The sequence below is a fragment of the Choloepus didactylus genome, chromosome 9 (assembly GCF_015220235.1).
Source record: "Choloepus didactylus isolate mChoDid1 chromosome 9, mChoDid1.pri, whole genome shotgun sequence".
Classification (NCBI taxonomy): Eukaryota; Metazoa; Chordata; class Mammalia; order Pilosa; family Megalonychidae; genus Choloepus; species Choloepus didactylus.
In genome coordinates this window covers 93,517,393-93,530,202 of record NC_051315.1, presented here as the reverse complement: position 1 = coordinate 93,530,202, position 12,810 = coordinate 93,517,393, and the positions used below count along the sequence as shown (strand labels likewise).

At 35.9% G+C, this 12,810-nt stretch overlaps 1 protein-coding gene and 1 non-coding gene across 2 annotated transcripts in view; one reads left to right on the top strand and one right to left on the bottom strand.

The window, feature by feature from the left end:
• C2CD6 (C2 calcium dependent domain containing 6) overlaps positions 1 to 12,810 on the top strand; it is a 217,765-nt gene that overhangs the window by 63,928 nt on the left and 141,027 nt on the right. The window contains 2 exon segments of the mRNA XM_037848665.1: positions 10,491 to 10,596; positions 11,336 to 11,411. Coding sequence (XP_037704593.1) covers positions 10,491 to 10,596; positions 11,336 to 11,411 — 182 coding nt within the window.
• LOC119545006 lies at positions 1,164 to 1,265 on the bottom strand. Its single transcript, XR_005219002.1, has one exon. It is a non-coding gene; the product is annotated as a U6 spliceosomal RNA (small nuclear RNA).

Here is a 12,810-nt window from a genome sequence, read left to right as displayed (position 1 = left end):
CCTAGCTACTGTAACCTTATTTTGTTACCTTTCTTTTCTCCCTTTTGGTCAAGAAGGCATTCTTGATTTTGTGGGTTTACAGAAAATCATGTATACAATGCAGGATTCTTATATACTACCCTATTCTTAGGCAGCTTATATTGGTGTGAATTATGTGTTACAATTGGTGAAAGCACATTTTTATAATTGTATTATTAACTATAGTCTGTGGTTTAACTTAATGTACACTTGCTGTGTACTGCAGTTTCATGGATTTTTAAAAAATGTTTATTCTATTGACGTATATATTGAATCTAACATTTCCCTTTTTATACACATTAAGATGTGTATTTCAGTGCAGTTAACTACATTCACAACATTGTGTTCTTATCAATACCATCCATTACCAAAACATTTCAGTCATTCCAAATAGGAACTCTGTACATTTGAAGCCTTAATTCCATATTCCCGATCCCTGCTCCATCTGCTGCTATATTCTGGATTCTGTCTTTGAGTTTGCTTATTCTAATTATTTCCTATCAGTGAGATCATACAATATTTTTCCTTTTGTGTCTGGCTTGTTTCACTCAATATGATGTGTTCAAGGTTCATCCATATTGTTGCATGAATCAGAACTTCATTTCTCTTTACAGCTGAATAATATTCCATCATATGTATACCGCATTTTGTTATGCATTCATTGGTTGATGGACACTTGGGTTGCTTCCATATTTAGGCAATTGTAAACAATGCCACTATGAACATCAGTGAGCAAATATCTGAGTCCTTGCTTTCAATTCATTTGTTTCTTTGTTTTTTAATTAGAGGGGTTGTATGTTTACAAAACAATCATGCATAAAATTTGAGATTCCCATACACCACCCCACTACCAACACCTTGCATTGGTGTGGAATATTTGTTACAAATGATAATAGCACATTTTTATAATTGTACTATTAATTAAATCCATGGTTTGACTTATGGTTTACTGTTTGTGTAGTGTAGTTCCATGGATTTTGTTTTGTAATTTTTATTGTATTAGCATATATACAACATAACATTTTTCTTGTTAATCATATTCAGATATATAATTCAGTGCTGGTAATTGCATTCACAATGTTGTGCTACCATAACCACCATCCATTACCGAAACATTTCCATCATTCCAAATAGGAACCCTGTACAGAAATATGGCACATGTCACAAATTGTGTGTCATCCTTGCTCAAGGATCATGTTAACCTTCTCCATATTGTTCCAATTTTAGTATGTATGCCACCAAAGCAACCACCCTGCTTTCAATTCTTTTGGGTATTTACCTAATGGTGTGATTTCTAGGTCATATGGTTATTATATAGTTAACTTTCAGAGGAACAGTCAAACTATCTTCCACAGTGGCTGCACCATTTTCTATTCCTACCAGCAATGAATGAGTGTTCCTATTTCTCCACATCCTCTCCAACAGTTGTAATTTCCTGTTTTTGTAAATAGTAGTCATTCAGCAGGTATGGAATGGTATCTCATAGTGATTTTGATTTGCTTTTCCCTGAGAGCTAATGATGTTGAATATCTCCCCATGTGCTTTTTAGCTATTTATATCTTTGGAGAAATGTCTATTCAAGTGTTTTGCCCATTTTAAAATTAGGTTGTTTGTCTTCTTGTTGTTAAATTGAAGGATTCTTTATATATTCTTGAAATTAAACCTTCATCAGACATATGGTTTCCAAGTATTTTCTCCCATTGTGAAGGTTGTCATTTTATTTTCATGATAAGGTCCTTTGAGGTGCAAAAGTTTTTAATTTTGATGAGTTCCCGTTTATCTATTTTTTCTTTTGTTCCTTGTGCTTTGGATGTAGGTCTAAAAAACCATTGCTTAAGGCAAGTTCCTGCAGGTGCTTCCCTATGTTTTCTTCTAGGAGTTTGATAGTTCTTGCTCACATATTTAGGCTTTTCCTCCATTTGGCATTGATTTTTGGATAAAGTGTGAAGTAGGTGTCCTCCTTCTTTCTTCTGCAACTGTAGATCCAATTATCCAAGCAAAATTTGTTGAAGGGACTGTTCTTTCTCCATTGAGTGGTCTTTGCCCTCCTGTTAAAATTTAGTTGACCATAAATGTGAGGGTTGATTTCTGAGCTCTCAATTCCATTTCATTTGTCTATATGGCTGTCTTTGTGCTAGGAACATGCTGCTTTGATTACTGTTGCTGGGCAATAAGTTTTAAGATTGGGAAGTGTGAGTCCTCCAACTTCATTCTTTTTTCAAGATGACTTTGGCTATTCAGAGCCTCTTACACTTCCATATATATTTGATCATTGGTAGCTAAGCCAACTTGAAAGGTGAAATCACTGCCCTCCCCACTACGTGGGATCAGACACCCAGGGGAGTGAATCTCCCTGGCAACGTGGAATATGACTCCCGGGGAGGAATGTAGACCTGGCATCGTGGGACAGAGAACATCTTCTTGACCAAAAGGGGGATGTGAAAGGAAATGAAATAAGCTTCAGTGGCAGAGAGATTCCAAAAGGAGCTGAGAGGTCACTCTGGTGGGCACTCTTACACACAATTTAGACAACCCTTTTTAGGTTCTAAAGAATTGGGGTAGCTGGTGGTGGATACCTGAAACTATCAAACTACAACCCAGAACCCATGAATCTCGAAGACAATTGTATAATAATGTAGCTTATGAGGGGTGACAATGGGATTGGGAAAGCCATAAGGACCACACTCCACTTTGTCTAGTTTATGGATGGATGAGTAGACAAATAGGGGAAGGAAACAAACAAACAAACAGACAAAGGTACCCAGTGTTCTTTTTTACTTCAATTGCTCTTTTTCACTTTAATTATTATTCTTATTATTTTTGTGTGTATGGTAATGAAGGTGTCAGGGATTGATTTAGGTGATGAATGTACAACTATGTAATGGTACTGTGAACAGTCGAAGGTACGATTTGTTTTGTATGACTGCATGGTATGTGAATATATCTCAATAAAATAAAGATTAAAAAAAAAAGTAAGGGAAAGGAAAAAAAATTTGATGATTGGCTTTTCCATTTCTGCAAGGAAAATTGTTGGAATTTTGATTGGTATTGTGTTGAATCTGTAAATTGCTTTGAATAGAATTGACATCTTAACAATATATAGGATTCCAATCCATGAATATGACATGGCCTTCCATTTATTTAGAGCTTTTTAAATTCCTTTAATTTCTGTGTATAATCCTTTACATCCTTGGTTAGATTTATGCCTAGATATTTCATTCTTTTAGTTGCTATTATTAATGGAATTTTTTTTCCTGAATTCTTCTTCCAATTGTTTATTGCTTGCGGATATAAATACTACTGGTTTTTGGTTGTTGGTGTGTACTCAACCACTTTGCTGAATTCATTTATTAACTATAGGAGCTTTCTTGTGGCTTTTTCTGAATTTTCTGTATATATAGGATCATGTCATCTTCAAATAGGGAAAGTTTTACTTCTTCCTTTCCAATTTGGATGTCTTTTATTTCTTTTTCTTGCCTAACTTCTCTGGCTAGAACTTCCAGCACAATGTTGAATAACAGTGGTGACAATGGGCATCATTGTCTTGTTACTGATCTTAGAGGGAAAGCGTTCAGTTTTTCACCATTATGTGTGATATTAGCTGTTGGTTTTTCATCTATGCCCTTTATTGTGTTGAGAAAGTTTCCTTCTATTCCTAGTTTTCTAAGTGTTTATATTAAGAAGGGAGGCTAGATTTTCTCAGTACCTTTCTGCATCAATTGAGATGATCATGTGGTATTTTTCCTTCATTGTGTTAATGTGGTGTATTCCATTAATTGATATTCTTGTGTTGAACTACCCCTGCATATTTGGAATAAATCCCACTTGATTGTGGTGTATAATTCTGGTAAAGTACCATTGGTTTCAGTTTACAAGTATTTTGTTGAGGATTTTTACACTTATATTCATAAGAGATATTGCCCTGTAATTTTCTTTTCTTATGGAATCTTTATCTGGCTTTGGTATAACAATGCTGTTGGCCCCTTATAATCAGTTAGGAGTGTTCCCTCCTCTTGAAATTTTTTTTTTTTTTTTTGAATTGTTGGAGCAGAATTGGTGTTAAGTCTTCTTGGAATGTTTGGTAAAATTCCCATTGTGACACCATCTGATCCTGGACTTTTCTTTTTTGTGAAGTTTTTGATTACTGATTTAAACTCTTTACTAGTTTGTTTCTTGGGATCTTTTATTTCTTCTTGAGTCAGTATAGATAATTTGTGTGTATCTAGGAACTTGTCCTAGGTTATCTAATTTGTTAGAGTACAGTTGTTCAAAAAGTATAATCCTTTGTATTTCAGCAAGGTCAGTAATAATGTCCCACTTTTCATTTCTGATTTTGGTTATTTATATGCTGTCTCTCTCTCTTTTTTTCATCAGGCTAGATAAAGATCTTTTCAAAGAACCAATTTTTGGTTTTGTTGATTCTCTTTCTCTCACTCTTTTCTCCCCTCTATCTCATTTATCTCTTCTCTAATCTTTTTATTTCCTTCCTGTGGCCCTCGGGGTCACTGATTCGTTGCTCAGCTTCCTCTAGTCTTGTACTATGAGGATCCAGAATCTTTTTAATTTTATCAACAATTTCTTTTATTTCCATAAGATCGTCTATTTTTTTATTTACTCTTGCAATTTCTTCTTTATGCTCTTCTAGGGTCTTCTTCATGTCCTTTATATCCTGTGCCATGCTCTTCTTCGTGTCCTTTATATCCTGTGCCATGGTCTCATTGTTCATCTTTAGTTCTTTGGTTAATTGCTCCAAGTACTGTGTCTCCTCCGATCTTTTGATTATGGTGTTTGAGCTTGGATTATCCATATCATCTGGTTTTTTCATATGCGTTAGAATTTTCTGTTGCTTTTGGCCTCTTTGCATTTGCTTAACTTGATAGGGTTCCTTTAGAATATGTAGACTGATTCAAACCCTTATCTCTAATTTGTCAGATCTACAGCTTCGTGGCATACACTTTCTCTAACTAACCAGTAGGTGGCATCTGCGAGCCACCTATTCCCCTCAAGCCAGTTCTCCCCCACTTTGTCTTTTTGGTGAGTGGGGGTGTGAGTCTTGTGGGGTCCAATTGATGCACCAAGCTTGCGTGTGTAGTTGGTGTTGCCTGCCCTGCATATGGGGCATGTGTCTGAGTGGTTATGGAGGGGGGCATGGCTTTAATAATCAAATCTCCCAAGTGTTCCTGGAGATTTAAAGCTGTTGCAATAGTCTAATCCTTCAGTTCAGTCTTGCCACAGTTTGTCTCTGCCACTGACCCACAAGTCCTTAGTATTGGCGTATGGTCCCTGGGATTTGGGAGCTGGTCCCCCTTCCAAGCCGTGCACTCCCAGGTCTTCTGCTGAGGGATGACTGTGCTACATCACAGGTGAGTGCCGTCCCCCAAGGGAGGTTCTGGGCTGCAGGGCTGTGTAGGGGCGTTCCCAGTCTGCTGAAAGGATGGCTGGATGGGGCGTGTTAATGTCACCCTTTCACACAGCTCGGCCTTCCCAGCTCCGGGACAATTAGCTGAGTGTGCGGGAAAGGCTTTTGTCCACGCCTGATATTGTGGTGTGTGCGTGTGTTGTTGGAAACACTTCCTGTCACACTGGGTTGTTTGGAGCAGCTCTGGGCTGTGGTGCTGGTGCCGGGCAGGAGCTTTCCCAGCTGCCAGGAAGATGATTGTAAGGGGACACCCCCCTTTTCTTGGGAAGTTGTGGTTTTTAGAGAATTTTCTCAGTCACTGGACTTATTGCCTTGTGTCTCAGAGCTCTCTTAGCTCTGCTCTTGTCTGGCCCGAATTGTAAGTCTTTGAAGCTTTCTGTAATGAGCTTCTTAGAGTAATTGTTTTAGAAAAAGATGGAAAAAAAAAAAAAAAAAAAGAAGGGCCCTCCTTGAAGATCTAATGGGCTATTGAAATGCTAAGAGACAAGGAGATTAGGGCCATTAAAGAACAATCAAGAAAGCAGAGAAACCAGCTCTTCAGACAAGAAAACTCGCTTTCTGGACTTGCATAGGAGCCTGACTCTGAGCCCTGCACTTCCACCTTCTGTGTTCACCAAACCCCAAAAAGTCTCTGTTTTTATTTTTGGGTTTGTTTTTGTTTTTGTTTTTGTTTTTGTTTTGCTGTTTTTGCTAGCCCTATCTCCTCTCTGCCGGCTGACTGCTTCCGGATTCTCTGGTGTCTGGTCTCAATCTGTCTATGTTTGGAGTTTGGATCAGCAGCCTGAGGTTTCAATAAGAGCCACAACTGCAGTTCTCCCTCCTTGTTCCCAGCACCAACAGCCCCTCTTCCCATGGGACTGAGCCTGGCAGGGGTGGGGCACGGGTCCCTTGGCTTCAAAAACTTACAGATTTCGCTGATCCCGGCTGTTCCACACATTCATGAGTGTTGTATGAAGTATGCCCAAAGTCAAATTGCTCTCCAATGTCCGGTCCACACAGTTCCTGGCTTTCTACCTACTGCCCTGGAGGAGTAACTAAAACCTACACCTCAGCACTCCGCCATCTTGCCCTAATAAAAAAATTTAGCAAAGTAGCGGGAAACAAGATTAATGCACATAAGCAGTAATGTTTCTATATGCTAGAAATGAATAAACTGAAGAGACACTCAAGAAAAAGATACCACTTTCAATAGCAACTAAAAAAATCAAATACCTAGGAATAAACTTAACCAAAGATGTAAAAGACCTATAGAAAGAAAACTATGTAACTCTACTAAAAGAAATAGAAAAGGATATTAAAAGATGGAAAAATATTCCATGTTCATGGATAGGAAGGCTAAATGTTATTAAGATGTCAATTCTACCTAAACTCATCTGCAGATTCAATGCATTCCCAATCAAAATTCCAACAACTTCTTTGCAGACTTGGAAAAGCTAGTTATCAAATTTATTTGAAAAGGGAAAATGCCTCAAATTGCTAAAAACATTCTAAAAAAGAAAAACGAAGTGGGAGGACTTACACTCCCTGATTTTGAAGCTTATTATAAAGCCACAGTAGTCAAAACAGCATGGTACTGACACAGAGATAGACATAGTGATCAATGGAATCGAATTGAGAATACAGCGATAGACCACCCCCCCCCAGATCTATGGCTGACTGATCTTTGATAAGGCCCCCAAAGCCACTGAACTGGGACGTAACAGTCTTTTCAACAAATGGGGCTGGGAGAGTTGGATATCCATATCCAAAAGAATGAAAGAGGACCCCTATCTCACACCCTACACAAAAATTAACTCAAAGTAGATCAAAGACCTCCATATAAAAGACAGTACCATAAAACTCCTAGAAGATAATGTAGGGAAACATCTTCAAGACCTTGTATTAGGTGGCCAATTCCTAGACCTTACACCCAAAGCATAAGCAACAAAAGAAAAAATAGATAAATGGGAACCCCTCAAGCTTAGAAGTTTCTGTAACTCAAAGGAGTTTGTCAAAATGGGAACTCCTCAAGCTTAGAAGTTTCTGTACCTCAAAGGAATTTGTCAAAAAGGTAAAGAGGCAGCCAACTCAATATGAAAAATTTTTGGATACCATGTATCTGACAAAAGACTGATATCTTGCATATATAAAGAAATCCTACAACTCAATGACAATAGTACAGACAGCCCAATTATAAAATGGGCAAAAGATATGAAAAGACAGTTCTCTGAAGAGGAAATACAAATGGCCAAGAGACACATGAAAAAATGTTATGCTTCACTACCTATTAGAAAGATGCAAATTAAGACCACAATGAGATAACATCTCACACCAATTAGAATGGCTGCCATTAAACAAACAGGAAACTACAAATGCTGGAGAGGGTGTGGAAAAATTGGATCTCTTGTTGGTGGGACTGTATAATGGTTCAGCCACTCTGAAAGACAGTCTTGCAGTTCCTTAGAAAACTAGATATAGAGTTACCCTTGAATCCAGCAATTGCAGTTCTCAGTACATACCCGGAAGATCTGAAAGCAGTGATGCGAACAGATACCGGCATGCCAATGTTCATAGCAGCATTGTTCACAATTGCCAAGAGACGGAAACAATCCAAATGTCCTTTGACAGAAGAGTGGATAAATAAAATGTGGTATATAAACGCGGCAGTAAGAAGGAATGATGTCGTGAAACATAAGACAACATGGATGAACCTTGAAGACATAATGCTGAGCGAAATAAGCCAGGCACAAAAAGAGAAATATATGCTACCACTAATGTGAACATTGAAAAATGTAAAATAAATGGTTTATAATGTAAAAAGTAGGGGAACTGGCGATAGAGAGCAATTAATGAAGGGGGAACAATAACCCAATAAGAACAGATAAGCTATCGTGGGTAAATTTAATGTTCTGGGAATGCCCAGGAATGACTATGGTTTGTTAATTTCTGATGGTATGGTAGGAACAAGTTCACAGAAATGTTGCTATATTAGGTTATTTTCTTGGGGTGAAGTAGGAACATGTTGGAAGTAAAGTAGTTATTTTAGATTAGTTGTCTTTTTCTTACCCCTTTGTTATGGTTTCTTTGAAATGTTTTTCATTGTATTTTTTAATTTTTTGGATATAGTTAATAGTTAATTTTTTAAAAGAGTTAATTTAAAAAAAAAAAAAAAAACAATGAAAAAAATATGCAGAGCTCTCTGAGGAGCTGGTGGAGAATGCATGGGTGTTGGGCTTCCCCTCCTGGATGGTTGCTGATGTGCTAACAGACATAGGGGACTGGTGGTTTGATGGGCTGAGCCCTCTACAGGGGACTTGCCCTTGGGAAGACTATTGCTGCAAAGGAGAGGCTAAGCCTCCCTATAATTGTGCCTAAGAGTCTCCTCTTAAATTCCTCTTTGTTGCTTAGATGTGGCCCTCTCTCTCTAGCTAAGCCAACTCGGCAGGTGAAATCACTGCCCTCCCCGCTATGTGGGATCTAACACCCAGGGTAGTAAATCTCCCTGGTGATGTGGAATATGACTCCTGAGGAGGAAACTGCACCCGGCATTGTGGGATGGAAAACATCTTCTTCACCAAAAGAGGGATGTGAAAGGAAATGAAATAGGCTTCAGTGGCAGAGAGATTCCAAAAGGAGCCGAGAGGTCACTCTGGTGGGCACTCTTACTCACAATATAGACAACCCTTTTTAGGTTCTAATGAATTGGAATAGCTAGTAGAAAATACCTGAAACTGTCAAACTACAACTCAGAACCCATGAATCTTGAAGATGATTGTGTAAAAAATGTAGCTTATGAGGGGTGACAGTGTGATTGGGGAAAGCCATATGGACCACACTCCCCTTTGTCCAGTGTATGGATGGATGAGTAGAAAAATGGAGGTAAAAAGAAAAAAAGACACCCAGTGTTCTTTTTTACTTTAATTGTTCTTTTTCACTTTAATTGTTATTCTTATTATTTTTGTGCGTGTGGTAATGAAAATGTTCAAAAATTAATTTTGGTGATGAATGCACAACTATATAATGGTACTGTGAACAATTGATTGTACACTTTGTATGACTGCATGGTATGTGAATATATCTCAATAAAATTGAATTAAAATAAAAAGAAAGAGGTGTGTTCAAATCTCTAGGTATGATTATAGGCTATTTTATTAGATGCATGTAAGTTTAGAATTATTATGTGTTTCTTATGAATTAAACCTTTTATCCTCATGTAGTGATCCTTCTTACCTGTAAGACTTTTTGTTTTACAGACTGTATGTGTGACATTAATATAGCTATCGCATCTTCCTTTTGCTTAAAGTATCTGGCATATCTTTCTTTTATATGGCTTAATAGTTATTCATCACTTATTTATTTTAAAAACATGAAACAAATGACTAAGTGAAATTAATTTCTTAATGCATGGAAATTCTAAAAAAGAGTCATACCCCCACACATAAAAATCCAAAGATTTTATGGTAGTAAAAAAAACAGGTATTACTCTGTTATGTACCTTTTCATGTTGAATTCATTTAAAATGTTTAATTTCCATTTAGTTCTTGTCAATTGCATCTTTAGATAAGTCAAGCCTTTTGAAGTTTCTTTTATTAGGAGCTAAAATTTTTTAATTTATCTTATTGTGATAGATATCTTATACTTATTGAATATTTATAAAACAGGTATTTATAGTTTAAATAATAAGAACAGTATATATTGAATAATTTCCAAAACATGTATATTTAGCTTAAATAAGGATAATAAGGTAATTGCCTAGATATTTACAATTCAGGTTAAGAATTACATCACCAATATCAGGCATGTTTTTGTGTGCTTTACCAGGTTACATTCTTCCCCCAACCTTTCCCAGTTAATTACTATCTTGATTTTTGTTGTAATCATTCCCCTTCCTTTGACTGTATCCCTGTATCCCTAAACAATATATTTTTGATTTGCCTGTTTTGGAAACATAGTATATGTATTTTTCTGTGAATAAAACCATATATATTCTTCTGCAACTTTTTTTTTTCATTTGTAACTGACTTCTTTCATCCATAACTGATTTCATCTGTAACTTTTTTTTTTTTTTCTGTAGGCTGGAAAAAATGAAGAAAGAATACAGAAATTTGAGTACATGGGTAGAAAAAGCTGGCTATATAGAAAGCATTCTTTCCCCAACGCTGGAACCTAAAGAAGCTATGGTAATTAACATAATACATTCTCCCATATATAGCTCTTAATTTTTTTATTTAAAAAAAAAGATTATGGTGATTAAAAGTGATGATCTTTTAAGGTTGATGACCACAACACTTAATGATAGAAGAATCATATCATATTGATATTTTCATTTTTTTCAATGCCTCTCTGATGCTAATTGGGCAGAATTTTTACCATTGGTTAGGTTAATTGCTTGGTATTTACTAAAGGGGAATTACTATTTTAGGGAGAGTTTTGTGGGTTCTTCATTAAAAGGACTACAAACTTTGGGTTCTCATTAGAAGGTCAGCTTTTTATAAGAGTCCAGAGATAAGACTCCACCTTATAATTCTCCTTGGAATTTTGTAAAGATCCATAGTTATCATTTTGCAACTTATAGGCCATAATCTATTTCAGTAAAAAAGTAAGCTTTCCTGGAGGTATCCTCTTACACCCCTTGAAGTTATAATATTGTATCATTTATCTTGTAATCATTACCTCTCATACATTCATCATTCAACTATGCTATCCATTCGTGGATATCCTCTCTCTGGAACATAAACTCCCAGAGTATATATTCTTTTAAATAGTGTTGTTTGTATTGCTTTTCTCACAAACCCTTCTTCTTCTTTTCATCTGTAAATATGAAAAAAAGTATTGCATTAAAATAAGTTATGAAGGCAGAGGAAGATTTTTTAGTTGTTTGAACATTTCCCCAATGTATTTTCTTTTCTTTGCTTCTAGGAAAGTAAAACCATTGAGGTGCCTGAAATCCTGAGTAATCATCAGTTTGAAGAGAAGCCTGAAAATATAACATCAGGTTAAGAAACTAATTTGATTTTTTCATTTATTAATCATATAATGAAAATCAAAGTCATTATATCATAAAAAGAAAATTAGTGATTTTCTTTAAGTAAATTTTTTGTTAGGTAATAAATATGTATTTCATAATAATTTTCGTATGTAGTGTGTATATATTCGTAACATTTCCAAAGAAAAGACTTAGACCAAGATAAGTTTTTTTTAAATGCTCCTTTGCTTCTTTAAGGATAAGGAAAAAGTTAAACCTTAACTACCATTTGTGAAAAGGTATTTTTGTTAAACACTGTCAACTGTAGAGCTATTGGTCTCTTTTTATGTAGAGTGTGTATGAGGGAGAGAGAGACAGAGAGAGAAAACTAAATTAGCATTAAATTTGAGAATTTAACACAGAGTAACAGAACAAGAGTTAATGGATAAAATTAACTGTTCATGTAGTTTAGTTGAAAATCTGTTAAAGAGATTCATTTAGAAAGAGAGTTGAAAATAGATATGTAATACTATATTTTTTAAATCTTGGATTCTGCTGGTATGGAATAATTATTTTTTGTTATAAGACTTTTGCCTCAGGTTAATCATCCTTTCTTTCTACGCCTAATTCCCTGGCTACATCAGGCTTTGATATATTCATTTCCTAACTTCTAGAAATTAACCAGCCTAGCAGTAACTCTTGCATCTTTAGACTGTTCTTCACTGGAAACATTCACGTTTTAGGAGAATCATAGTTTTCCTCTCCAATATAACTATGAAGAATGGAGGTTACCCCCTCTCACTCACCCGGGGTTGCCATCTTTTTTTGTTTCCCTTTATTTATTTTTTTTTACTTCTCCATAGTGTCTATTTCAAGCCCCATTGGATCATCTAGTGACTTCTTACCTTTTGATATTTCTATGGTTTGCTATAGTTATAGCTTATTGATCACTGTGTTCCAGGTACTTCACTTGGATTATTTTGTCAATCCTCACAGCAGTCCATTGAAAGGGGTATTAACATTATCTGCAGTTTTACAGATGAGAAAATGGAGGATCAAACATTAAGTAATGAATCAGAGGTCACACAGCCATTAAGTGATAGGGGTGGAATTTGAACTCAGTTTAATCCAAGCCCTCATGCATTTAATCATATTGTCTCCCAGATCTTACATATGCTTGTACCATACCTATAAAATAAGCTATTATCATCCTATTTCACATTTGAGGAAAGTAATGCTCAGAAAAATAAGCTGCTCAAAGTCATGCAGCTAATAAGTGACTATAGTAAATTTTTTTTTACCAGACTTCTGTATTCGTTTGTGTCTTGATTCTTTGTTGTTTCTTTCTCTCTCCTTTAGGTTTTCTTTTTCTACTCACTAAACATATATTCCTTACATTTCTAGAAAAATTTTAAGAATGTTTCCACCA